The 27,262-nt window shown below is 42.7% G+C and overlaps 3 protein-coding genes across 3 annotated transcripts; all 3 read left to right on the top strand.

Annotated features, from left to right (window-relative positions):
• The first annotated feature begins 5,148 nt into the window (after nt 1-5,148).
• On the top strand, nt 5,149-8,555 carry LOC110502836 (ADP-ribosylation factor 4). Its single transcript, XM_036960547.2, has 6 exons — nt 5,149-6,326; nt 6,521-6,601; nt 6,723-6,832; nt 7,141-7,212; nt 7,534-7,662; nt 8,047-8,555. Exons 1-6 carry the CDS (start codon nt 6,260-6,262, stop codon nt 8,131-8,133), a joined length of 546 nt encoding a protein of 181 aa, XP_036816442.1. The 5' UTR covers nt 5,149-6,259; the 3' UTR covers nt 8,134-8,555.
• A 2,543-nt stretch (nt 8,556-11,098) lies between these two features.
• On the top strand, nt 11,099-14,496 carry LOC110511512 (ADP-ribosylation factor 4). The gene is made up of 6 exons (XM_021592407.3): nt 11,099-12,269; nt 12,464-12,544; nt 12,668-12,777; nt 13,082-13,153; nt 13,475-13,603; nt 13,988-14,496. Exons 1-6 carry the CDS (start codon nt 12,203-12,205, stop codon nt 14,072-14,074), a joined length of 546 nt encoding a protein of 181 aa, XP_021448082.1. The 5' UTR covers nt 11,099-12,202; the 3' UTR covers nt 14,075-14,496.
• Nucleotides 14,497-17,853: 3,357 nt separating this feature from the next.
• Nucleotides 17,854-23,544, top strand: LOC110502833 (ADP-ribosylation factor 4). The gene is made up of 6 exons (XM_036960546.2): nt 17,854-18,210; nt 18,405-18,485; nt 18,607-18,716; nt 19,021-19,092; nt 19,414-19,554; nt 23,017-23,544. Exons 1-6 carry the CDS (start codon nt 18,144-18,146, stop codon nt 23,101-23,103), a joined length of 558 nt encoding a protein of 185 aa, XP_036816441.1. The 5' UTR covers nt 17,854-18,143; the 3' UTR covers nt 23,104-23,544.
• Nucleotides 23,545-27,262: the final 3,718 nt, after the last annotated feature.

Raw genomic sequence — 27,262 nt, 5'->3', positions numbered from 1 at the left:
TTGCGTTGTGTTTCCTCCAAATAAATCACATCAGCCAGTGGTCCCAGTTGAGCATCATTTATTTCTGTTGCTGTTGTTAAAATGGGAAACAGCACGTTAGTTGTGCAGGGCTTAACGATATTGATGGCTGTTGATGGCAAAATCTGTAGCATGAAGACAACTCTGTTAGCAGTGGGCTTATGTGACCATTACATCGGTGTATGCTGCTAACACACTTATTTACAGCAATCCAAAGCACATCCCAGAAAGCCCCTCAATCCCTAACAGGTACCATATACCCAAACATGTACAAATCAGTAACGTACAGCAAACTTGTACACATTGTAAAATAGAAAACAGTATTCAGAACGTGACCTACCCCTTGCATCACATTTTCATCCCGGGAAGACCTGACGTTCGCGATCTCCCCCTATCTGCTAACGGGGCCAATCACAACACACCTTATCGTCATCAGAGTTGAACCAACCAATAAAAATGCTTGAACATTAAATACACATTTCTTTAGAGGCAAGTGGAAACATAACCAACCCTGTTACATTCTCCCCTGCTGAATTACACTTGCATACTACAAAGAATCAAAATGAGGTATGCAATAGCTTCAAATACATATGTTACCAAATATTCCAGTGCAAAGACCTTTCTCTAAAGAGAATTAAGGGAATTCAAAGACCCCGTAGGAAAACATGCCTGTCACATGTTCAGTACACTCAGTGACAATAAGAACCTCAGACAGAAAAGCCTTGGTCTACATGATCTCTGACCCATTACCTCCATGGGGTCTCTTGAAAGTAAAACTTTTTGAATTTTTTAAATGGCCTACAGACATGGATTCTAATCCTACACCCACACATGTATTCTAATGAATTCTGTATGAAAAACCCTGTGTCTGCATAGTCTCTGAGTATCACTTGGTGTTTCCTAGTCCAGTCTGCTGCTTTGAGTTTCCTATGTATTCCTCTTTTCCTCTTGCCTTTCCCATGGCGTGGTGCCTTTGTCCCAGTTGTCAGCCCATACAGCGGCTTAGCGATGGTGGAGCACCCCTCAATGAACTGCTGGTAATAGACTATCATTCTGAGAAAGGACCGTCCGTATCTTCCCCTGGGAGGGCACGTCCGTGTTATCCTCCATGAGATCCTTCTCTGTCATCCCTGCAATAGTCTTCACTTTTTCTGGGTCTGTGGCCACACCTCCTTCACTGATGACATGCCCCAAGAACGGCACTGACCTCTTCATGAAATGGCATTTCTTTGGAGACAATTTCAGATTATGGGCTTTGAGACGCTCAAAAACTGACTCCAAGCGTTCCAATCCAAATTCTTCAGTCGGGGCAAAAACCAGCACATCGTCCAGGTAGCATAGAAGGCTAGAAAAATGTTGATCCTCAAAAATGCTCAAAATCATTGTCATGAATGTAGCTGGGGCTGTTGCATAGTCCTTGTGGAAGACGGTTATATTCATATAACCCAAAAGGAGATGTGAAGGCTGTAAACTTCTTGTCGTCTTCATGCACCTCCACATTGTAGTAGCCTGAGGTCAAATCCATTGTAGAGAAGAAGGCATTGCCACCCAGGGCCGCCAGAGCATCAGCTTGGTGAGGTAGAGGGTGAGCATCCTTTACGGTGTGAGCATATCAGAAGTCTGTACACAGTATCAGATCGCCAGACTTCTTACAGACCAGCACGAGTGGGGAGGCATACTTATTACTGGATTTCCTGATTATCTCTCGCTCTTCCATCTCAAGGCCTGCCTGAGCTTGTCATAATGGTTAGGGGAGAGCCTATGGTAAGGTAGCCTAAAAGGCTTAGTGTCACTGAGTCTGATGCCATGGACATATCCAGAAGCCGTCCCGCAATCTAGTTTGTGCTGGGAGAAGATAGACTTGTAGCGGGCTATTAGCTGAACTAGCCTGGCCTTACACTGTTGCGACAACTGAGTAGACTCAATGTCAATGTCACCTAGTCCTAACTCGTGCAACATCTCACTTGTCACTCTGTGCGGTTTGACGGCACTGTCAACGGTCAAGCTATCTCCACTACCATTGTCAAAGTCTGGATCGTCATCCATTTTGTGTATCTGCTGCACCAGGGGGACCGGTTCGGCAGTGGGCCCATCTATATAGTCAGTGTCAAAGTCCTCTAATGCCATGCAAGGAAAAACGTCCGCTATCTTGGCATTGCGTCTCACTGTTACTGGCTTTGGTGAGGGATTGATAACTTTGACAGGGACCCAGCCATCGCTCCACAATTTTGCTACTGTTCTCCCCACTTGAATGTTTTTCGGTCTTGAGCATGCTCTCGTAGGCTCAATACCGACAGCACTGCCTGCGGATACATTTTGAGGCGTACGCAGCCGGCCCCAGACTAAATGTTCCTGCATTAGGCTCCAATGTGACCGCCCGCTTCAGCCTTACCACTCCAACTCTTTCTGGCACTTTGGTTCCTTTCCATCTCACTACATTTGCAAGCAGACGGAACAGTTTGTCATCTCCATTGTGTTCAGATGATGACATCTTCTCCCAGAAGTCACCGGTCGTCTTCAGCTCCCTGATGAGGTGTTTTACCACGTTGCTGCCTAGAATGAGCTCATCACGTTGGCCATCCACTACTAGAACAGGGACAGAGACACTGCTGCCATACACAGACAGATTCAATTCACACACACCTACAGGCTTGGTCTTCAACCCCCCCGCAGCCAACCAACACCACTTCAGTCGGACTGAGGGAGCCACTCTTAAGCACCCCTGCTTTCTCAAGGCGTGGCACCACTGTTGAGCTCAATGTGCATGCCATAGAACCGCTGTCAATCATAGCGCTCACCTCTATAACATCCCCCAGTAACACACTAGTATAGAAGAGTTTCTCGTTGTGGAGCACTCTCTGTGTATTTTGCATAATGACTTTTTCATTCAACTTGACTTCATCACAAACACTTGAATATATTGACTCTAAATCTACACCACTATCTGATTGGGGCACCTCACAAGGCCCAGCACTTCCCCCCACCCCGTGCAGGCCAGCTAGTTTTCCCTGCCGCTGTGTCTTGTTGCTGTTTGATGGAGCGAAGGGAGTTACCGATGAAGTGCGAGGAAATTCTTGACGTGTGTGCCCAGCTGCATAACAGAGGAAGCAGAGGTGGTGTGAATAACAATGATCCATTGTACTGTGATTCGCATCCCCACACACTTTGCATTGCAAAGACGGGTTCTCCCTTCTCCTGGGCCTCATCTGGAAACAGTTATCATAACTGCCTACAGGTTGCTGTGGCCTCTGCTCCAAGACCCGTTTAAGCATGGCAATCACACGATCCAATGCCTCGGATGAGCCATTTGCGGGCTGCTGCGAGGGGTCCGGGCAGTTTGCAACACTGGCCTACGTACTTCCTGCGTCAGTGACCAGTGGGGCCAGCAGGAAGGGACGTGGAGCCCTGCACTTCCTCTGGTACTCCTCCAGCCTGCCATGGAACCTCCGCAGCCGTCCACTCATGCAATGGTTTGCACATGAATATCAATGACAGCTCTGGGTTCGGACAGTGCTTGATGAACATGACAGTCAGAACACGTAATGGATTGTCTAGCTCCTTGTTCTGGCTCTTCAAACAGTCCTCTGCCACCTCTATGGCCCTGCTCAGTCTGATCCAGTAATCAAATGGAGTCTCCCCTTCCATTGGCAATGTAGAATAAACATCAGCTAGGGGCATGTCAGAGTTGATTGTGTCGCTAAAGTGATTCTTCAGAATGTCAAAAATCGGTCTAGGGCCCTGGCTTAATTCAACTGGGTTACTGCGTAGGCTTACTCTTACCACACCACATGCCCGCCCTGTCAGCTTACCCAAAACTTCACCTGACCTCTCCTGCCCACCACAGCCCTTCTTCTGCATGTACACTAACATGGTCTCCTCCCACTCATGCACTGTGCATTCCTCTGAACCATCCCCCCTGAAACACACGGGTTCCCTGACATCATTTTTCACCACTACATTTAGACTAGAGCTGGCCCCAACCTTGGTACCATCAACATAATCAACCTTCTGTCCCACACCATCTCCCATAGACTTGATTCTAAACAAGAGGCAATATTTTCACCTATGGAGTAACCTATCTGCTTAACAATGCCCGCCAGGAAATCCATAGACATATCCTCCTTCCAAGGACTAGGTGAAACTGGCTCAAATGCACTGAGTTGAGGTAGCTCTAAATCATGTGGAAAGCGCACTTGCCTGTGTAGTTGGCCTGGCCAGAGGTGTGGAAGTAAGTGGAAAAATAGCTGCCCCCTACCCACTGGCGGTGAAGGGTTAAACATGAGAACTCCCCTACCGCTCCCAAATCTTTCCATTAAAAAAATAAATATATATATTTTATCATGTAAATATTAAGTCATTTTTTAAATCACAATCAATATGAACACTTCTATAAAATCAGCTTGAACATAATGCAATCAAAATAAAAGTTCAGTAGTTGTTGTCTAACAAGACCAAGAATCAACACAGACAAGAAACAAGAAATGCCAATCAATAGTTGTCGCCACCGTGTGGTAGAAAATGGCGTCGCCCTCACGTTAATTGGCATCGGAAGGTTACTAGCGTAACAGCACAATTACATCAGTAAATAATCATACCATCACCACATACAAGTAATAATCAGGATATTATATTTCCCCCACTCATTCATGCTACCAGGAGCGTTGGACCAGCAACCGGAAGGTTGCAAGTTCAAACCCCTGAGCTGACAAGGTACACATCTGTCGTTCTGTCCCTGAACAGGCAGTTAACCCACTGTTCCTAGGCCGTCATTGAAAATAAGAATTTGTTCTTTAACTGACTTGCCAAGTTAAATAAAGGTAAAATAAAGGTAAAATAAATAAAATCAGCAACCACAGTACTTCTTGAAGCCGGGTCTCGGATCCCTCGACGTGACTTCCGGCGAAGACAAGAAGACGAATCACCGCACCAGTGAAACAAATGTTACACCTTGCATCACATTTTCATCCTGGGAAGACCTGACGTTCGGGATCTCCCCCGATCTGCAAACTGGGCCAATCACAACACACCTTATTGTCATCAGAGTTGAACCAACCAATACAAATGCTTGAACATTAAATACACAATTCTTTAGAGGCAAGTGGAAACATAACCAACCCTGTTACATTCTCCCCTGCTGAGTTACACACGCTTGAAGGTGATGTCAGACCGATTTTGGCTAGCTAAACTCATGCACAGAAACACGTCATCGGGTTAAACGGTTGTTTCGTGCCGAACTGCGAATGTGGAGGCCGTCAAGTCAAAGGCACTTGTTCGATATAAAATAGCTTAAGACGAAAATAAAACGTGTTAGCTTGTCACTTTCACCAATCTAGGCTGTGCCTTTAGATTCCAAGAAAATTAACAACTAAGGAAGAACCTTACAATTCTCCCATTTACTAATCAATCCCCAAACCTCGGCCAGATCTCTTTCGACTGTGTTCCCGGGTATCTCGCGATGTTACGGCACTGGGTTTAGAAACTAAAATGAGAGAAAGTATTTGTGAATATACAGGACAATAGGATCTAGATACTAAATGGTTTGTCTTTATTTCATCGCAGTTTCTTTCTCTGTCGATTTGCTTGAATAGAGAGCATTGTGAGATTCACACACTAACACACACACACACTCAGGAGTAGACCTCTTTCTCTCTAGAGCCGATGTCACTCACACGAAGCAACCTGGAAGCAATTTCTGTTGCAGGTGTAAGTAGCAAGTGTCATGATCTCAAGCAACTTTGCTGATACACGAAACAACGTAAACGCGATTGAAATTGACCCACGAAGCAACCCAGATGCAACTCTGTTGCCAGCAACATTTGCTGTACAGGTTGCTTCGCGTGACATCGGCTTTATCTTCAGACAACATTTAGTAAACAGAGAATGAATAGAAACCTTTTAGACCAATCAGATTATATCTCTACACATGAGAAACATTACAACATCCTGTATTCCGAGGCCAACAAAGTGAAAGTGACGTGGATGAAACGTGTAGAGAGGAATCGTCGCAGTCAAGTGACTGTTGTACCTGTGTGACCAGGCTGAAATGACAGTGCTCTGTGTTGGTGTCCCGTTACACATGTGGCTGAGTTGACTATATAAGCAGCGCAATGCAAACCAGTCGTATAAATCAGTGTGTGCTGCTGTCTACCCCTGCAGAATTGTTTGAGGAGCGAGATAGGCTGCTGCAGATTTCATTCCTTTCGAATTATTTGAAAAAGCAAAACATCTTTTTTTTGCAATAATGGGTGTTATGGTTTCGCAACTCTTCTCTCGTTTCTTCGAGAAAAAACAGATGAGAATTCTGATGGGTAAGACTTATTTCCAATATTGTTAATGTCATTGTGTTATTATTACAATGTTGCAATGTATGTACAATGTTACAATGTATTTGTTACAATGTGTTATATCATGTACTTTTTTTGATTGATTTGACATAGGCCTGTATTATATGATTATTATTCATATTACTTAGGTTTTAAAATGATCCATATTGTACCTACAGTTGGGTTAGATGCTGCAGGGAAGACCACAGTCCTGTACAAACTAAAACTTGGAGAAGTTGTCACAACTATCCCCACTATTGGTAAGCATTGATTGATATATAGGCTATATCCACGGATTGACAACTTTTGCTTCTTATATGTATTTGACCAGGCACTGCTAGACAGAGCATAGCTGAATGTCCTTTGTGCTGATCACCATAGGGTTCAATGTGGAGACGGTTGAGTACAAGAACATCAGCTTCACGGTGTGGGATGTAGGTGGTCAGCACGTCATCAGACCTCTGTGGAAGCATTACTACCAGAACACGCAGGTAGTACTAACCCTAATACTCTCAACTAACCTGAACATCCCCAAATAACCCTAACAGCTTCAACTACCCCTAACCCTAACAGCCTCACCTAACCTCAACAGCCTCAACTAAGCCTAACCCTAATTAACCTAAACTAACAGCCTCAACTAACCCTAACAGCCTCACTTAAACACTCAGGTATCCTAACCCTAATAGCCTTAACTATGGGATAATTTCAAATCCCGTCAATTCAGAAAATTAATTCCAATTCCAATTTTCCTCATTCCTTAAAAGCATGTGTCTGTCTGTGTTCCAATATCTTCATCCAGGGTCTCATATTTGTGGTTGACAGCAACGATCCTGAGAGGATAAATTATGCTACAGAGGAACTACAGAACATGGTGAGTCATCTGTCCTTCCATTAATATTTCCACACTTTCCTATAGCAACTCTTGAGTTTGCTCTTGGCCACCGGAGAGGAGCGTAGTAACAGTATAATGGGATCTTTCTGATTCCCTACGAGGAATGTAATAATACAGTAATATGACTGTTCTAATAGAGATAGGAGAGAGTGTTTACCTGTTTAATGTGACTGTTCTGATTCCCTGTGTTCTGTGTTATTGATCCTCCACACACAATGCAACATTACAGAGAAAAGTGTAATAACTCAGTCAGTACTGTGGCTGTTCTGATTCCCTGTGTTCTTTGCTGTTGACCCACAGCTTGAAGAGGACCAGTTGAGAGATGTAGTTCTGCTGGTGTTCGCCAACAAACAGGACCTTCCCAACGCCATGTCTGTCAGTGACATCACAAATAAACTGGGACTGAGGAAACTTCACCTGAATACTCCTGTAAGTATGACCATCTAGAATCTCTAAGGTTTCGCGAGCCAATTCTAACTCGCGTTAGCGCAATGACTGGAAGTCTATGGCATACACTAGCATGCTAGCTGTTACCATGCTAGCAGTTACCATAGACTTCCAGTCATTGAGCTAACACGAGTTAGCAATCGCGCTAATGCTAATGAGCAACTTTCTTAAAACTGACTCTGGGGAAATAGATAAAGGGCGTCATTCCCAAAATCCTGATGTGTCCCTTTAAATGTCAAACACTACAACGCGCCTCAAATTGAATCACTGCCAAGATTTGCTAAATAATGCACTCTTATTGTTTGTCATCTCCTTGGTTTGTCCAGGCTACCTGTTAATGACTGACTGTTTTTCCTCTCTCCTCAGTGGTTTGTCCAGGCTACCTGTGCAACCCAGGGTTCAGGTCTGTTGGAAGGACTGGACTGGTTGGCTGACCAGCTTTCCAAGCGCTAACTTAGTTGAGTTGGCTCCGGAGTGAAGTTACACCTAACTACAAGTCTAGGATCAGCTTCCCCTCCCCCGATCATAACCTTAACCATAAGTGGGGAAACTGACCCAAGATCAGTGTCTCGGTGCAAATTCACCCTATAACAGCTGCGCTCAGCCCTTCTTAAGAACGACCAGAACACGTTTACTCAAGGACAACCATACAATCAGAACAAAACTTAGAAGTGCCTTTCTGAAAAGTTTCCATTTAAAAAATATATTTTTTCTAATGTATTGCACATATTGTAACATGGAAAGTTATAAATGTTTTATATTAAAATAATTGTATCACTGAATGAATGTAAGCAGATTCTTTATCAAACCCCCTGTATTTATTTCCTGATTTCCAATTCCTCACTACCTCTAATAAAAGAATGTGTTTAAATGTATCTGCACTCGTTTTCTTTGTGGGTGTGGTCACTGTGCAGATGGAAGAGTAACAATTCAGAAACAACAAATACAAGACAATTGTTTCAGTAATTTCCCTCATCATCACTGCAGGGTGTGTGTAATGGAGACCAAGACTAAAACTCATCAGGGACATATTTGCGAACATTTTAACAATACAATATCGACATCTAAAGGTAGGACCTCACAATTGCATGGAGAATGTATGACAGCAGCATCCCTTGATTAAATAAACAGTATGTTATATAAAAACATTTAAACTACAGTATATAGCCTTAACATGAAAGTATTGATTGTAGAGTATAAGGTTGTGAGCTCTTGGAAGTTCAGATACTTCAATTTCAACAGCACTACACGATCCCAGTGCTTGCAGGCTTATTTTCCAAGAAACAGCATTGTGTTGAGATAGATATCTCCCACTGGGCACACACTGGTTGAATCAACATTGTTTCCACATCATTTTAATTAAATTACACTGAACCAACATGGAAAAGACGTTGAATTGACATCTCTACACTGTGGGCTTCAATTTCACTGAGGGAGATGTAAAATTATGACTATCCGAGGATGAACCTTTACAGTGTGGGAGAATAATCTCTCAGTCCCATTTGTCTTTTTGGGGCCAATAAATGTATTTAGTACCGTTTTCCTGAACTGAAACCGACATGGCCTCACCACAGTGTTGTTTTGGTAATTATTAGAAAGCCTACGTACAGTGCATTCGGAAAGTATTCAGACCCCTTGACTTTGTCCACATTTAGTTATGTTAGAGCCTTATTCTTAAATGTAATTTTATCCTCATCAATCTACACCCAATACCTTATAAAGACAAAGCAAAAATAGGTTTAACATTTTATCCATTTTAATAAAAATAAAAATGAATACCTTATTGACATAAGCATTCAGACCCTTTGCTATGAGACTCAAATTGGAGCTCAGGTGCATCCTGTTTCCATTCATCATCCTTGAGATGTTTCTACAACTTGATTGGAGTCCACCTGTGGTGAATTCAATTGATTGGACATGATTTAGAAAGGCACACACCTGTCTATATAAGGTCCCACAGTTGACAGTGAATGTCAGAGCAAAAACCAAGCCATGAGGTCGAAGGAATTGTCCGCAAAGTTCCGAGACAGGATTGTGTGGAAGCATAGATCTGGGGAAGGGTATCAAAAAATGTCTGCAGCATTGAAGGTCCCCAAGAACACAGTGCCCTCCATCATTCTTAAATGGAAGAATTTTAGAACCACCAAAACTGTTCCTAGAGCTGGCCGCACGGCCAAACTGATCAATCAGGGTAGAAAGGCCTTGGTCAGGGAGGTGACCAAAACTCTGATGGTCACTCTGACAGAGCTCCACAGTTACTCTGGAGAACCTTCCAGTAGTACAACCATTTCTGCAGCACTCCATCAACCAGGACTTTATGGTAGAATGGCCAGACACAAGCCACTCCTCAGTAAAAGGCACATGACAACCTGCTTGGAGTTTGCCAAAAGGCACCTAAAGGACTCTCAGACCATGAAAAACAAGATTCTCTGGTCTGATGAAACCAAGCTTGAACTATTTTGTTGAATGCCAAGCATCAACTCTGGAGGAAACCTGGCACCATCTCTACTGTGAAGCATGGTGGTGGCAGCATCATGCTGTGGGGATGTTTTTCAGCTGCATAAACTAGAAGACATGTCAGGATTGGGGGAAAGATGAACAGAGCAAAGTAGAGAGATCCATAAGAAAACCTACTCCATAGCACTCAGGACCTCAGACTGGGGTGAAGGTTCACCTTCCAAAGGGACAACGACCCTAAGCACACAGCCAAGACAATGCAGGAGTGGCTTCGGGACAAGTCTTTTGAATGTCCTTGAGTGGCCCAGCCAGATTCCAGACTTGAACCCGATCGAACATCTCTGGAGAGACCTGAAAATAGCTGTGCAGCGACGCTCCCTATCCAACCTGACAGAGCTTGAGAGGATCTGCAGAAAATAATTGGAGACACTGCAAATACAGGTGTGCCAAGCTTGTAGCGTCATACTCAAGAAGACTCTATGCTGTAATCACTGCCAAAGGTGCTTCAACAAAGTACTGAGTAAAGGGTCTGAGTACCATTTTTTAAAACATTTGCTAAATCTTAAAAAAAACAAAAAAAAATGTCTTTGTCATTGTATTATAAGGAATTACATTATATCATATTATCTCAACCTTCTAAGTGTTACAGATCGACTTTGATTATTTGTTGGAAGTTTGTTTTATCCATGTTTTAAAATCTGTCAGTTTGATAGACCTATGCAAAGGTCAACTCCCTTATCTGCTCAGAGAATAGACTAGAAGTGACACTAGAAGTTACACCTTGCATCACATTTTCATCCTGGGAAGACCTGGGAAGACCTGACGTTCGGGATCTCCCCTGATCTGCAAACTGGGCCAATCACAACACACCTTATTGTCATCAGAGTTAAACCAACCAATAAAAATGCTTGAACATTAAATACACAATTCTTTAGAGAAAAGTGGAAAGATAACCAACCCTGTTACACACGCTTGAAGGTGATGTCAGACCGATTTTGGCTAGCTAAACTCATTCACAGAAACACGTCATCGGGATAAACGGTTGTTTCGTGCCGAACTGCGAATGTGGAGGCCGTCAAATCAAAGGCACTTGTTCGATATAAAATAGCTTAAGACGAAAATAAAACGTGTTAGCTTGTCACTTTCACCAATCTAGGCTGTGCCTTTAGATTCCAAGAAAATTAACAACTAAGGAAGAACCTTACAATTCTCCCATTTACTAATCAATCCCCAAACCTCGGCCAGATCTCTTTCGACTGTGTTCCCGGATATCTCGCGATGTTACGGCACTGGGTTTAGAAACTAAAATGAGAGAAAGTATTTGTGAATATACAGGACAATAGGATCTAGATACTAAATGGTTTGTCTTTATTTCATCGCAGTTTCTTTCTCTGTTGATTTGCTTGAATAGAGAGCATTGTGAGATTCACACACTAACACACACACACTCAGGAGTAGACCTCTTTCTCTCAAGAGCCGATGTCACTCACACGAAGCAACCTGGAAGCAATTTCTGTTGCAGGTGTAAGTAGCAAGTGTCATGATCTCAAGCAACTTTGCTGATACACGAAACAACGTAAACGCGATTGAAATTGACCCACGCAGCAACCCAGATGCAACTCTGTTGCCAGCAACAACATTTGCTGTACAGGTTGCTTCGCGTGACATCGGCTTTATCTTCAGACAACATTTAGTAAACAGAGAATGAATAGCAGCCTTTTAGACCAATCAGATTATATCTCTACACATGAGAAACATTACAACATCCTGTATTCCGAGGCCAACAAAGTGAAAGTGACGTGGATGAAACGTGTAGAGAGGAATCGTCGCAGTCAAGTGACTGTTGTACCTGTGTGACCAGGCTGAAATGACAGTGCTCTGTGTTGGTGTCCCGTTACACATGTGGCTGAGTTGACTATATAAGCAGCGCAATGCAAACCAGTCGTATAAATCAGTGTGTGCTGCTGTCTACCCCTGCAGAATTGTTTGAGGAGCGAGATAGGCTGCTGCAGATTTCATTCCTTTCGAATTATTTGAAAAAGCAAAACATCTTTTCTTTGCAATAATGGGTGTTATGGTTTCGCAACTCTTCTCTCGTTTCTTCGAGAAAAAACAGATGAGAATTCTGATGGGTAAGACTTATTTCCAATATTGTTAATGTCATTGTGTTATTATTACAATGTTGCAATGTATGTACAATGTTACAATGTATTTGTTACAATGTGTTATAACATTTACTTTTTTTGATTGATTTGACATAGGCCTGTATTATATGATTATTATTCATATTACTTAGGTTTTAAAATGATCCATATTGTACCTACAGTTGGGTTAGATGCTGCAGGGAAGACCACAGTCCTGTACAAACTAAAACTTGGAGAAGTTGTCACAACTATCCCCACTATTGGTAAGCATTGATTGATATATATAGGCTATATCCACGGATTGACAACTTTTGCTTCTTATATGTATTTGACCAGGCACTGCTAGACAGAGCATAGCTGAATGTCCTTTGTGCTGATCACCATAGGGTTCAATGTGGAGACGGTTGAGTACAAGAACATCAGCTTCACGGTGTGGGATGTAGGTGGTCAGCACGTCATCAGACCTCTGTGGAAGCATTACTACCAGAACACGCAGGTAGTACCAACCCTAATACTCTCAACTAACCTGAACATCCCCAAATAACCCTAACAGCTTCAACTAACCCTAACCCTAACAGCCTCACCTAACCTCAACAGCCTCAACTAAGCCTAACCCTAATTAACTTAAACTAACAGCCTCAACTAACCCTAACAGCCTCACTTAAACACTCAGGTATCCTAACCCTAATAGCCTTAACTATGGGATCATTTCAAATCCCGTCAATTCAGAAAATTCATTCCAATTCCAATTTTCCTCATTCCTTAAAAGCATGTGTCTGTGTTCCAATATCTTCATCCAGGGTCTTATATTTGTGGTAGACAGCAACGATCCTGAGAGGATAAATGATGCTACAGAGGAACTACAGAACATGGTGAGTCATCTGTCCTTCCATTAATATTTCCACACTTTCCTATAGCAACTCTTAAGTTTGCTCTTGGCCACCGGAGAGGAGCGTAGTAACAGTATAATGGGATCTTTCTGATTCCCTACGAGGAATGTAATAATACAGTAATATGACTGTTCTAATAAAGATAGGAGAGAGTGTTTACCTGTTTAATGTGACTGTTCTGATTCCCTGTGTTCTGTGTTATTGATCCTACACACACGATGCAACATTACAGAGAAAAGTGTAATAACTCAGTCAGTACTGTGGCTGTTCTGATTCCCTGTGTTCTTTGCTGTTGACCCACAGCTTGAAGAGGACCAGTTGAGAGATGTAGTTCTGCTGGTGTTCGCCAACAAACAGGACCTTCCCAACGCCATGTCTGTCAGTGACATCACAAATAAACTGGGACTGAGGAAACTTCACCTGAATACTCCTGTAAGTATGACCATCTAGAATCTCTAAGGTTTCGCGAGCCAATTCTAACTCGCGTTAGCGCAATGACTGGATGTCTATGGCATACACTAGCATGCTAGCTGTTACCATGCTAGCAGTTACCATAGACTTCCAGTCATTGAGCTAACACGAGTTAGCAATCGCGCTAATGCTAATGAGCAACTTTCTTAAAACTGACTCTGGGGAAATAGATAAAGGGCGTCATTCCCAAAATCCTGATGTGTCCCTTTAAATGTCAAACACTACAACGCGCCTCAAATTGAATCACTGCCAAGATTTGCTAAATAATGCACTCTTATTGTTTGTCATCTCCTTGGTTTGTCCAGGCTACCTGTTAATGACTGACTGTTTTTCCTCTCTCCTCAGTGGTTTGTCCAGGCTACCTGTGCAACCCAGGGTTCAGGTCTGTTGGAAGGACTGGACTGGTTGGCTGACCAGCTTTCCAAGCGCTAACTTAGTTGAGTTGGCTCCGGAGTGAAGTTACACCTAACTACAAGTCTAGGATCAGCTTCCCCTCCCCCGATCATAACCTTAACCATAAGTGGGGAAACTGACCCAAGATCAGTGTCTCGGTGCAAATTCACCCTATAACAGCTGCGCTCAGCCCTTCTTAAGAACGACCAGAACACGTTTACTCAAGGACAACCATACAATCAGAACAAAACTTAGAAGTGCCTTTCTGAAAAGTTTCCATTTAAAAAATATATTTTTTCTAATGTATTGCACATATTGTAACATGTAAAGTTATAAATGTTTTATATTAAAATAATTGTATCACTGAATGAATGTAAGCAGATTCTTTATCAAACCCCCTGTATTTATTTCCTGATTTCCAATTCCTCACTACCTCTAATAAAAGAATGTGTTTAAATGTATCTGCACTCGTTTTCTTTGTGGGTGTGGTCACTGTGCAGATGGAAGAGTAACAATTCAGAAACAACAAATACAAGACAATTGTTTCAGTAATTTCCCTCATCATCACTGCAGGGTGTGTGTAATGGAGACCAAGACTAAAACTCATCAGGGACATATTTGCGAACATTTTAACAATACAATATCGACATCTAAAGGTAGGACCTCACAATTGCATGGAGAATGTATGACAGCAGCATCCCTTGATTAAATAAACAGTATGTTATATAAAAACATTTAAACTACAGTATATAGCCTTAACATGAAAGTATTGATTGTAGAGTATAAGGTTGTGAGCTCTTGGAAGTTCAGATACTTCAATTTCAACAGCACTACACGATCCCAGTGCTTGCTGGCTTATTTTCCAAGAAACAGCATTGTGTTGAGATAGATATCTCCCACTGGGCACACACTGGTTGAATCAACATTGTTTCCACATCATTTTAACTAAATTACACTGAACCAACATGGAAAAGACGTTGAATTGACGTCTCTACACTGTGGGCTTCAATTTCACTGAGGGAGATGTAAAATTATGACTATCCGAGGATGAACCTTTACAGTGTGGGAGAATAATCTCTCAGTCCCATTTGTCTTTTTGGGGCCAATAAATGTATTTAGTACCGTTTTCCTGAACTGAAACCGACATGGCCTCACCACAGTGTTGTTTTGGTAATTATTAGAAAGCCTACGTACAGTGCATTCGGAAAGTATTCAGACCCCTTGACTTTGTCCACATTTAGTTATGTTAGAGCCTTATTCTTAAATGTAATTTTATCCTCATCAATCTACACCCAATACCTTATAAAGACAAAGCAAAAATAGGTTTAACATTTTATCCATTTTAATAAAAATAAAAATGAATACCTTATTGACATAAGCATTCAGACCCTTTGCTATGAGACTCAAATTGGAGCTCAGGTGCATCCTGTTTCCATTCATCATCCTTGAGATGTTTCTACAACTTGATTGGAGTCCACCTGTGGTGAATTCAATTGATTGGACATGATTTAGAAAGGCACACACCTGTCTATATAAGGTCCCACAGTTGACAGTGAATGTCAGAGCAAAAACCAAGCCATGAGGTCGAAGGAATTGTCCGCAAAGTTCCGAGACAGGATTGTGTGGAAGCATAGATCTGGGGAAGGGTATCAAAAAATGTCTGCAGCATTGAAGGTCCCCAAGAACACAGTGCCCTCCATCATTCTTAAATGGAAGAATTTTAGAACCACCAAAACTGTTCCTAGAGCTGGCCGCACGGCCAAACTGATCAATCAGGGTAGAAAGGCCTTGGTCAGGGAGGTGACCAAAACTCTGATGGTCACTCTGACAGAGCTCCACAGTTACTCTGGAGAACCTTCCAGTAGTACAACCATTTCTGCAGCACTCCATCAACCAGGACTTTATGGTAGAATGGCCAGACACAAGCCACTCCTCAGTAAAAGGCACATGACAACCTGCTTGGAGTTTGCCAAAAGGCACCTAAAGGACTCTCAGACCATGAAAAACAAGATTCTCTGGTCTGATGAAACCAAGCTTGAACTATTTTGTTGAATGCCAAGCATCAACTCTGGAGGAAACCTGGCACCATCTCTACTGTGAAGCATGGTGGTGGCAGCATCATGCTGTGGGGATGTTTTTCAGCTGCATAAACTAGAAGACATGTCAGGATTGGGGGAAAGATGAACAGAGCAAAGTAGAGAGATCCATAAGAAAACCTACTCCATAGCACTCAGGACCTCAGACTGGGGTGAAGGTTCACCTTCCAAAGGGACAACGACCCTAAGCACACAGCCAAGACAATGCAGGAGTGGCTTCGGGACAAGTCTTTTGAATGTCCTTGAGTGGCCCAGCCAGATTCCAGACTTGAACCCGATCGAACATCTCTGGAGAGACCTGAAAATAGCTGTGCAGCGACGCTCCCTATCCAACCTGACAGAGCTTGAGAGGATCTGCAGAAAATAATTGGAGACACTGCAAATACAGGTGTGCCAAGCTTGTAGCGTCATACTCAAGAAGACTCTATGCTGTAATCACTGCCAAAGGTGCTTCAACAAAGTACTGAGTAAAGGGTCTGAGTACCATTTTTTAAAACATTTGCTAAATCTTAAAAAAAACAAAAAAAAATGTCTTTGTCATTGTATTATAAGGAATTACATTATATCATATTATCTCAACCTTCTAAGTGTTACAGATCGACTTTGATTATTTGTTGGAAGTTTGTTTTATCCATGTTTTAAAATCTGTCAGTTTGATAGACCTATGCAAAGGTCAACTCCCTTATCTGCTCAGAGAATAGACTAGAAGTGACACTAGAAGTTACACCTTGCATCACATTTTCATCCTGGGAAGACCTGGGAAGACCTGACGTTCGGGATCTCCCCTGATCTGCAAACTGGGCCAATCACAACACACCTTATTGTCATCAGAGTTAAACCAACCAATAAAAATGCTTGAACATTAAATACACAATTCTTTAGAGAAAAGTGGAAAGATAACCAACCCTGTTACACACGCTTGAAGGTGATGTCAGACCGATTTTGGCTAGCTAAACTCATTCACAGAAACACGTCATCGGGATAAACGGTTGTTTCGTGCCGAACTGCGAATGTGGAGGCCGTCAAATCAAAGGCACTTGTTCGATATAAAATAGCTTAAGACGAAAATAAAACGTGTTAGCTTGTCACTTTCACCAATCTAGGCTGTGCCTTTAGATTCCAAGAAAATTAACAACTAAGGAAGAACCTTACAATTCTCCCATTTACTAATCAATCCCCAAACCTCGGCCAGATCTCTTTCGACTGTGTTCCCGGATATCTCGCGATGTTACGGCACTGGGTTTAGAAACTAAAATGAGAGAAAGTATTTGTGAATATACAGGACAATAGGATCTAGATACTAAATGGTTTGTCTTTATTTCATCGCAGTTTCTTTCTCTGTTGATTTGCTTGAATAGAGAGCATTGTGAGATTCACACACTAACACACACACACTCAGGAGTAGACCTCTTTCTCTCAAGAGCCGATGTCACTCACACGAAGCAACCTGGAAGCAATTTCTGTTGCAGGTGTAAGTAGCAAGTGTCATGATCTCAAGCAACTTTGCTGATACACGAAACAACGTAAACGCGATTGAAATTGACCCACGCAGCAACCCAGATGCAACTCTGTTGCCAGCAACAACATTTGCTGTACAGGTTGCTTCGCGTGACATCGGCTTTATCTTCAGACAACATTTAGTAAACAGAGAATGAATAGCAGCCTTTTAGACCAATCAGATTATATCTCTACACATGAGAAACATTACAACATCCTGTATTCCGAGGCCAACAAAGTGAAAGTGACGTGGATGAAACGTGTAGAGAGGAATCGTCGCAGTCAAGTGACTGTTGTACCTGTGTGACCAGGCTGAAATGACAGTGCTCTGTATTGGTGTCCCGTTACACATGTGGCTGAGTTGACTATATAAGCAGCGCAATGCAAACCAGTCGTATAAATCAGTGTGTGCTGCTGTCTACCCCTGCAGAATTGTTTGAGGAGCGAGATAGGCTGCTGCAGATTTCATTCCTTTCGAATTATTTGAAAAAGCAAAACATCTTTTCTTTGCAATAATGGGTGTTATGGTTTCGCAACTCTTCTCTCGTTTCTTCGAGAAAAAACAGATGAGAATTCTGATGGGTAAGACTTATTTCCAATATTGTTAATGTCATTGTGTTATTATTACAATGTTGCAATGTATGTACAATGTTACAATGTATTTGTTACAATGTGTTATAACATTTACCTTTTTTGATTGATTTGACATAGGCCTGTATTATATGATTATTATTCATATTACTTAGGTTTTAAAATGATCCATATTGTACCTACAGTTGGGTTAGATGCTGCAGGGAAGACCACAGTCCTGTACAAACTAAAACTTGGAGAAGTTGTCACAACTATCCCCACTATTGGTAAGCATTGATTGATATATAGGCTATATCCACGGATTGACAACTTTTGCTTCTTATATGTATTTGACCAGGCACTGCTAGACAGAGCATAGCTGAATGTCCTTTGTGCTGATCACCATAGGGTTCAATGTGGAGACGGTTGAGTACAAGAACATCAGCTTCACGGTGTGGGATGTAGGTGGTCAGCACGTCATCAGACCTCTGTGGAAGCATTACTACCAGAACACGCAGGTAGTACCAACCCTAATACTCTCAACTAACCTGAACATCCCCAAATAACCCTAACAGCTTCAACTAACCCTAACCCTAACAGCCTCACCTAACCTCAACAGCCTCAACTAAGCCTAACCCTAATTAACCTAAACTAACAGCCTCAACTAACCCTAACAGCCTCACTTAAACACTCAGGTATCCTAACCCTAATAGCCTTAACTATGGGATCATTTCAAATCCCGTCAATTCAGAAAATTAATTCCAATTCCAATTTTCCTCATTCCTTAAAAGCATGTGTCTGTGTTCCAATATCTTCATCCAGGGTCTTATATTTGTGGTAGACAGCAACGATCCTGAGAGGATAAATGATGCTACAGAGGAACTACAGAACATGGTGAGTCATCTGTCCTTCCATTAATATTTCCACACTTTCCTATAGCAACTCTTAAGTTTGCTCTTGGCCACCGGAGAGGAGCGTAGTAACAGTATAATGGGATCTTTCTGATTCCCTACGAGGAATGTAATAATACAGTAATATGACTGTTCTAATAAAGATAGGAGAGAGTGTTTACCTGTTTAATGTGACTGTTCTGATTCCCTGTGTTCTGTGTTATTGATCCTACACACACGATGCAACATTACAGAGAAAAGTGTAATAACTCAGTCAGTACTGTGGCTGTTCTGATTCCCTGTGTTCTTTGCTGTTGACCCACAGCTTGAAGAGGACCAGTTGAGAGATGTAGTTCTGCTGGTGTTTGCCAACAAACAGGACCTTCCCAACGCCATGTCTGTCAGTGACATCACAAATAAACTGGGACTGAGGAAACTTCAACTGAATACTCCTAGAATCTCTAAGGTTTCGCGAGCCAATTCTAACTCGCGTTAGCGCAATGACTGGAAGTCTATGGTATACACTAGCATGCTAGCTGTTACCATGCCAGCAGTTACCATAGACTTTTAGTCATTGCGCTAACAATAGTTAGTAATTGCGCTAATTCTAATGAGCAACATTTTTCAAACTGTATGCATAGTCACAGTTGAAGTCGGAAGTTTACATACACTTAGGTTGGAATCATTAAAACTCATTTTCAAACACTCCACACATTTCTTGTTGACAAACTATAGTTTTGGCAAGTCGGTTAGGACATATAGTTTTTGCATGACACAAGTAATTTTTCCAACAATTGATTACAGACAGATTATTTCACTTATAATTCACTGTATCACAATTCCTGTGGGTCAGAAGTTACATACACTAAGTTGACTGTGCCTTTAAACAGCTTGGACATCATTTGAGTCAATTTGAGTCATTTGAGTCAATGTATTTCAAGGCCTACCTTCAAACTCAGTGCCTCTTTTCTTGACATCGGTTTTGGAGCAGTGGCTTCCTTGCTGAGCCACCTTTCAGGTTATGTCGATTTAGGACTCGTTTTTACTGTGGATATAGATACATTTGTACCTACTTCCTCCAGCATCTTCACAAGGTCCTTTGCTGTTGTTCTGGGATTGATTTGCACTTTTCGCACCAAAGTAAGTTCATCTCTAGGAGACAGAGCGTTATGACGGCTGCGTGGTCCCATGGTGTTTATACTTGCGTACTATTGTTTGTACAGATGAACATGGTACCTTCAGGCGTTTGGAAATTGCGCCCAAGGATAAACCAGACTTATTGAGGTCTACAATTTTTTTCGGAGGTCTTGGCTGATGTCTTTTGATTTTCTCATAAAAAAGCCAGACTACAGTTTGCAACTGCACATGGGGACAACGATCGTGCTTTTTGGAGAAATGTCCTCGGCTCTGATGAAACAAAAATAGAACTGTGTCACGTTCTGACCTTTTATTTCCTTGGTTTTGTAATTATTTAGTATGGTCAGGGCGTGAGTTGGGTGGGCAGTCTATGTTTGATTTTCTATGATTTGGGATTTCTATGTTTCGGCCTAGTATGGTTCTCAATCAGAGGCAGGTGTCATTAGTTGCCTCTGATTGAGAATCATACTTAGGTAGCCTGGTTTGCACTGTTTGTTTGTGGGTGATTGTCTATGTTAGTGGCTTGTGTCAGCACAGGTCTAATTTTTATTTGTTTATTGTTTTGTATGCAGTGTTCAGTACTTTCTTTATTAAATATTCACTATGAACACATACCACGCCGCGTTTTGGTCCTCTGATCCTTCTCGCCTCTCCTCTTCAGATGAAGAGGAGGACGACCGTGACAAACTGTAATAATGACCAATCGTTATGTTTGGAGGAAAAAGAGAGAGGCTTGCAAGCCAAAGAACACCATCCCAACACACACGGAAACAAACACCCACAAACCAAAAGTGAAACCCAGGCTACCTAAGTATGATTCTCAATTAGGGACAACAATTGACAGCTGCCTCTGATTGAGAACCATACTAGGCCGAACTAAAAAACCAACATAGAAAAACAAACATAGGATGCCCACCCCAACTCACGCCCTGACCATACTAAAACAAAGACAAAAACAAAGGAACTAAGGTCAGAACGTGACAGCACCTCACAAAATACATGGCATTATGAAGAAGAAAAATTATGTGGATATATTGAAGCAACATCTCAATCAATCAATCAATCAAATGTATTTATCAAGCCCTTCTTACATCAACAGATGTCACAAAGTGCTCTACAGAAACCCAGCCTTAAACCCCAAACAGCAAGCAATGCAGTTGTAGAAGCACGGTGGCTAGGAAAAACTCCCTAGAAAGGCCAGAACCAAGGAAGAAACCTAGAGAGGAACCAGGCTATGAGGGGTGGCCAGTCCTCTTCTGGCTGTTCCGGGTGGAGATTATAACAGAACATAGCCAAGATGTTCAAATGTTCATAGATGACCAGCAGGGTCAAATAATAATAATCACAGTGGTTGTCGAGGGTGCCACAGGTCAGCACCTTAGGACTAAATGTCAGTTGGTTTTTCATAGCCAATCATTCAGAGTATCTCTACCGCTCCTGCTGTCTCTAGAGAGTTGAAAACAGAAGGTCTGGGACAGGTAGCACGTCCGGTGAACAAGTCAGGGTTTCATAGCTGAGGGCAGAACAGTTGAAACTGGAGCAGCAGCATGACCAGGTGGACTGGGGACAGCAAGGAGTCATCAGGCCAGGTAGGTCTGATGCATGGTCCTAGGGCTCAGGCTCTTCGAGAGAGAGAAAGGAAGAAAGAGAGAGAATTAGAGAGCATACTTAAATTCACACAGGACACCGGATAAGACAGGAGAAATACTCCAGATATAACAGACTGACCCTAGTCCCCGACACATAAACTACTGCAGCATAAATACTGGAGGCTGAGACAGGAGGGGTCTGGAGACACTGTGGCCCCGTCCGACGATACACCCGGACAGGGTCAAACAGGCAGGATATAACCCCACCCACTTTGCAAAAGCACAGCCCCCACACCACTAGAGGGATATCTTCAACCACCAACTTACCATCCCGAGACAAGACTGAGTATAGCCCACAAAGATTTCCCCTACAGCACGAACCCAAGATGGGGGCGCCATCAGTCAGGAAGGAACTCAATACATCAGTCAGGAAGTTAAAGCTTGGTCGCAAATGGGTCTTCCAAATGGACAATGGCCCCAAGCATACTTCTAAAGTTGTGGCAAAATGGCTTAAGGACAACAAAGTCAAGGTATTGGAGTACCCGTCTCAAAGCCCTGACCTCAATCCTAAAAAAATGTGTGGGTAGAACGGAAAAAGTGTGTGCGAGTAAGGAGGCCTACAAATCTGACCCAGTTACAGCTCTGTCAGGAAGAATGGGCTAAAATTCACCCAACTTATTGTGGGAAGCTTGTGGATGGCTACCCAAAACGTTTGACCCAAGTTAAACAATTTAAAGGCAATGCTACCAAATAGTATTTGAGTGTATGTACATTTCTGACCCACTGGGAATGTGATGAAAGCAATAAAAGCTGAAATAAATAATTCTCTCTAATATTATTCAGACATTTCACATTCTTAAAATAAAGTGGTGATCCTAACTGACCTTAGACAGGGAATTTTAACTAGGATTAAATGTCAGATATTGTGAAAAACTGAGTGTAAATGTATTTGGCTGAGGTGAATGTGAACTTCCGACTTCAAATGTAAAAATGGTGTCCATGAGTTCATCTGTTTCTGGGGAAGTAGATAAAGGGTGTCATTCCCAAAATCCTGATGTATCCCTTTAAATGTCGAATACTACAACTCGCCTCGGATTGAATCCCTGCCCAGATTTGCTAAATAATGCACTCTGGTTGTTTGTCATCTCAGTGGTTTGTCCAGGCTACCTGTTAATGACTAACTTTGTGTCCTCTCTCCTCAGTGGTTTGTCCAGGCTACCTGTGCGACCCAGGGTTCAGGTCTGTTGGAAGGACTGGACTGGTTGGCTGACCAGCTTTCCAAGCGCTAACTAGCTGAGTTGGCTCTGTAGCGACGTTACCCCTAGGTACAGGTCTAGGATCAGCTTCCCCTCCCCCAAACAAAACCTTAATCATTAGTGGGGGAAATGTAAAACTGACCCAAGATCAGTGTCTCGGTGCAAAGGTACCCTGTAACAGCTGCGATGCGCTCTGCCCTCCTTAAGAACGACCAGGACACAACGTTTACTCAAGGACAACCATACAATAAGAACAACACTTAGAAGTGGCTTTCTGAAAAGTTTCCATTTCCATTTTTTTTGGTAATGCACTTCAATGTATTGTACATATTGTAACTTGGAAAGTTATATAAAATATATATATTTTAAATGATCACTGAATGACTGTAAGCAGAATCTTTATCAACACCCCTGTATTTATTTATTGACTTCCAAAACCTCCTACCTCTAATAAAATCATGGTGTGTAAATGTATCTGCAGTCGTTTTATTTGTGGGGTTTGTTTCAGTAACTTCCCTTGTTGTCACTGAAGGGTCTGTGTAATGGAGACAAAGACTAAAACTGAACGGGGACATATTTGCGAACATTAGAAAAAGTTTACGTTTAAACTTTGTCTCCTTCTCAAAATGTGCATCAGCCAATTTAAATCGTTGACATAGTTGCACATGATCAAACGCTATATGTTAGCTGCTTACATCAGATAACCCGGCAGATTTAGCCAGAGAGTAACAGGTAAGGAGAGAAGCCCAAAATATAGTTCCCTTCAGCAGGTGATGTTTTTCAGTTTTTTCACCCACCAAGTAAGGACTTTTTGTATGGCGTTCAATGAGTGTCTAGTTTAACCAAAAACTAAAATGTATGGCTTATTTGCTTCGTGGGGTTTATTTAATTGAATAGAAGATTCATGATGCTTAAGTTGTTATGGGTGTACTGATATAAGTAGGACACATGACATCCCCGCAACTTTGAGAAAAAACCCTTTATATCGGAGTAATTCTTTGAATGATTGCGTCGGAGGGGAAGGCTGCCGTCTTATCAACAATAATTTGTTTTGTACATAATGTTGCTGCTATCGTCTCTTATGACCGAAAAGAGCTTCTGGACATGATAACTGCATTTTCTCACCTCAAACTGGATGAAAAGTTCTTCTTTAATGAGTCGGACGGGAGGGATATAATACAGACCCGACCAGGACTAGACCCGTTATTCGCTGGATAAGGAAATGCATATTTTGCGGAAAGAGATCAGGGTGCCTTGTGAAGATCAGGCGACAAGTGACTAATCTTCTATCCTGCTAGCTAACGTTCAATCGCTGGAAAATAAGTGGGACGAACTGAAAGCAGGTTTATCCTAACAACGGGACATTGAAAACTGTAATATCTTATGTTTCACCGAGTCGTGGCTTAACGACGACATTAAGAACATACAGCTGGTGGGTTATACACGCTATCGGCATGACAGAACAGCAGCCTCTGGTAACACACGGGACGGGGGCCTATGCATTTATGTATACAACAGCTGGTTCACGATATCTAAGGAAGTCTTGAGGTCTTGCTTGCCTGAGGTAGAGAATCTCATCATAAGCTGTAGACAACACTATCTACCTAGAGAGTTTTCATCTGTATTTTTAGTAGCTGTCTACATACCACCACAGACCGATGCTGGCACTAAAACCACACTCAATGAGCTGTATACACCTATAAGTAAACAGGAAAACGCTCATCCAGAGGTGGCGCTCCTAGTGGCCGGGGACTTTAATGCAGGGAAACTTAAATCAGTTTTACCTAATTTCTTGTTAAATATGTTAAATATGCACCAGAGGGAAAACAATTCTAGACCACCTTTACTCCACACACAGAGACGCGTACAAAGCTCTCCCCCGCCCTCCATTTGGCAAATCTCACCATAATTCTCTCCTCCTGATTCCTGCTTACAAGCACAAATTAAAGCAGGAAGCACCAGTGACTCTGTCTATAAAAAAGTGATCAGAAGAAGCAGATGCTAAACGACAGGACTGTTTTGCCATCACAGACTGGAACATGTTCCGAGATTCTTCCGATGGCATTGAGGAGTACACCACATCAGTCACTGGCTTTATCAGTGCATTTACAAGTGCATCGATGACTTCGTCCCCACAGTGACTGTACGTACATACCCCAACCAGAAGCCATGGATTACAGGCAACATTCGCACTCAGCTAAAGGGTAGAGCTGATGCTTTCAAGGAGCGAGACTCTAACCCGGAAGCTTCTAAGAAACCCCGCTATGCCCTCCGACGAACCATCAAACAGGCAAAGCATCAATACAGGACTAAGATTGAATCGTACTACACCGGCTCTGACACTCATCGGATATGGCAAGGCCTGCAAACTATTACAGACTACAAACGGAAGCACAGCCGAGAGCTGCCTAGTGATACGAGCCTACCAGACTAGCTAAATACATTTTTATGCTTGCAACCGGGCAAGTAACACTGAAACATGCATGAGAGCATCAGCTGAGCCAGACAACTGTGTGATCACGCTCTCCGCAGCCGATGTGAGTAAGACTTTTAAACAGGGCCAGATGGATTACCAGGACGTGAAAACACCTGCCAGGTGGTACACCTGGCAGGTGTCTTCACTAACATTTTCAACCTCTCACTGTCTGAGTCTGTAATACCAACATATTTCAAGCAGACCACCATAGTCCCTGTGACCAATAACACTAAGGTAACATGCCTAAATGACTACCGACACGTAGCACTCACGTCTGTAGCAATGAAATGCTTTGAAAGGCTGGTCATGGCTCACATCAACACCATTATCCCAGAAACCCTAGACCCACTCCAATTTGCATACCGCACCAACAGATCCACAGATGATGCAATCTTTATTGCATGCCGCACTGCCATTTCACACCTGGACAAAAGGAACACCTATGTGAGAATGCTATTCATTGACTACAGCTCAGCGTACAACACCATAGTGCCCTCAAAGCTCATCAGTAAGCTAAGGACTACTCCTCTGTAACTGGATCCTGGACTTCCCGACTGGCCGCCCCCCAGGTGGTAAGGGTAGGTAACAACACATCCACCATGCTGATCCCCAACACGGGGGCCCCTCAGGGGTGCGTGCTCAGTCCCCTCATGGACTCCCTATTCACTCATGACTGCACGGCCTGGCACGGCTCCAATATCATCATTAAGTTTGCAGACGACACAACAGTGGTAGGCCTGATCACCGACAACGATGAGACAGCCTATAGGGAGGAGATCAGAGACCAACAAACTCTCCCTCATTGTGATGAAGACAAAGGAGATGATTGTGGACTACAGGAAAAGGAGAACCGAGCACGCCCCCATTCTCATCGACAGGGCTGCAGTGGAGCAGGTTGAGAGCTGGATTCAACAAACTAACATGGTCCAAGCACACTTGAAGAGGGCACTACAAAATCTATTCCCCCTCAGGAGACTGAAAAGATTTGGCATTGGTCCTCAGATCCTCAAAAGGTTTTACAGCTGCACCATCCAGAGCATCCTGACGGGTTGCATTACTTCCTGGTATGGCAGCTGCTCGGCCTCGACTGCTGCTCGGCCCCGACTGCAGGCACTACAGAGGGTAGTGTGTACGGCCCAGTACATCACTGGGACCAAGGATCATCCAGGATCTCTATACCAGCTGGTGTCAGAGGATGGCCCTAAAAATGGTCAAAGACTCCAGCCACCCAAGTCATAGACTGTTCTCTCTGCTACCGCACGGAAAGCGGCACCGGAGTGCCAAGTCTAGGTCCAAGAGGCTCCTAAATAGCTTCCAAGCCATAAGACTCCTGAACAGCTAATCAAATGGCTACCCAGACTATTTGCATTGGGCCATCCCCCCACACCTCTTCTACACTGCTGCTACTTTCTGTTATTATCTATGCATAGTCACTTTAATAACTCTACCCACATGTACATATTACCTTAATTACCTCGACACCGGTGCCCCCTTCACATTGACTCTACACCGGTACCCCCTGTATACAGCCCTGCTATTGTTATTTACTGCTGCTCTTTAATTCATCATTTGTTATTCTTATCTCTTACTTTTTTTTTGTTATTTTCTTAAAACTGCATTGTTGGTTAAGGTCTTGTAAGTAAACATTTGATTTGATTTGATTTAACTTGTCTCGAGATGGCTATGTATATTTATGGTACGAGGCTAGTAGCATAG

The sequence above is a fragment of the Oncorhynchus mykiss genome, chromosome 23 (assembly GCF_057628025.1).
Source record: "Oncorhynchus mykiss isolate SJ-2025 chromosome 23, ASM5762802v1, whole genome shotgun sequence".
Lineage (NCBI taxonomy): Eukaryota > Metazoa > Chordata > Actinopteri > Salmoniformes > Salmonidae > Oncorhynchus > Oncorhynchus mykiss.
The sequence above is the reverse complement of the archived record's forward strand: the minus strand, read 5'-3'. Positions and strand labels throughout refer to the sequence as shown.

Bases quoted from the DNA above. Each gene is read 5' to 3' on its own strand.
- LOC110502836 (XM_036960547.2), top strand. From the start codon at position 6,260: ATGGGTGTTATGGTTTCGCAACTCTTCTCTCGTTTCTTCGAGAAAAAA. The intron at 6,327-6,520 runs GTAAGACTTATT...TTGTACCTACAG, and splicing joins ACAGATGAGAATTCTGATGG to TTGGGTTAGATGCTGCAGGG. The intron at 7,213-7,533 runs GTGAGTCATCTG...GTTGACCCACAG, and splicing joins CAGAGGAACTACAGAACATG to CTTGAAGAGGACCAGTTGAG.
- LOC110511512 (XM_021592407.3), top strand. From the start codon at position 12,203: ATGGGTGTTATGGTTTCGCAACTCTTCTCTCGTTTCTTCGAGAAAAAA. The intron at 12,778-13,081 runs GTAGTACCAACC...ATCTTCATCCAG, and splicing joins ATTACTACCAGAACACGCAG to GGTCTTATATTTGTGGTAGA. The intron at 13,604-13,987 runs GTAAGTATGACC...CTCTCTCCTCAG, and splicing joins AACTTCACCTGAATACTCCT to TGGTTTGTCCAGGCTACCTG.
- LOC110502833 (XM_036960546.2), top strand. From the start codon at position 18,144: ATGGGTGTTATGGTTTCGCAACTCTTCTCTCGTTTCTTCGAGAAAAAA. The intron at 18,486-18,606 runs GTAAGCATTGAT...TGATCACCATAG, and splicing joins CACAACTATCCCCACTATTG to GGTTCAATGTGGAGACGGTT. The intron at 18,717-19,020 runs GTAGTACCAACC...ATCTTCATCCAG, and splicing joins ATTACTACCAGAACACGCAG to GGTCTTATATTTGTGGTAGA.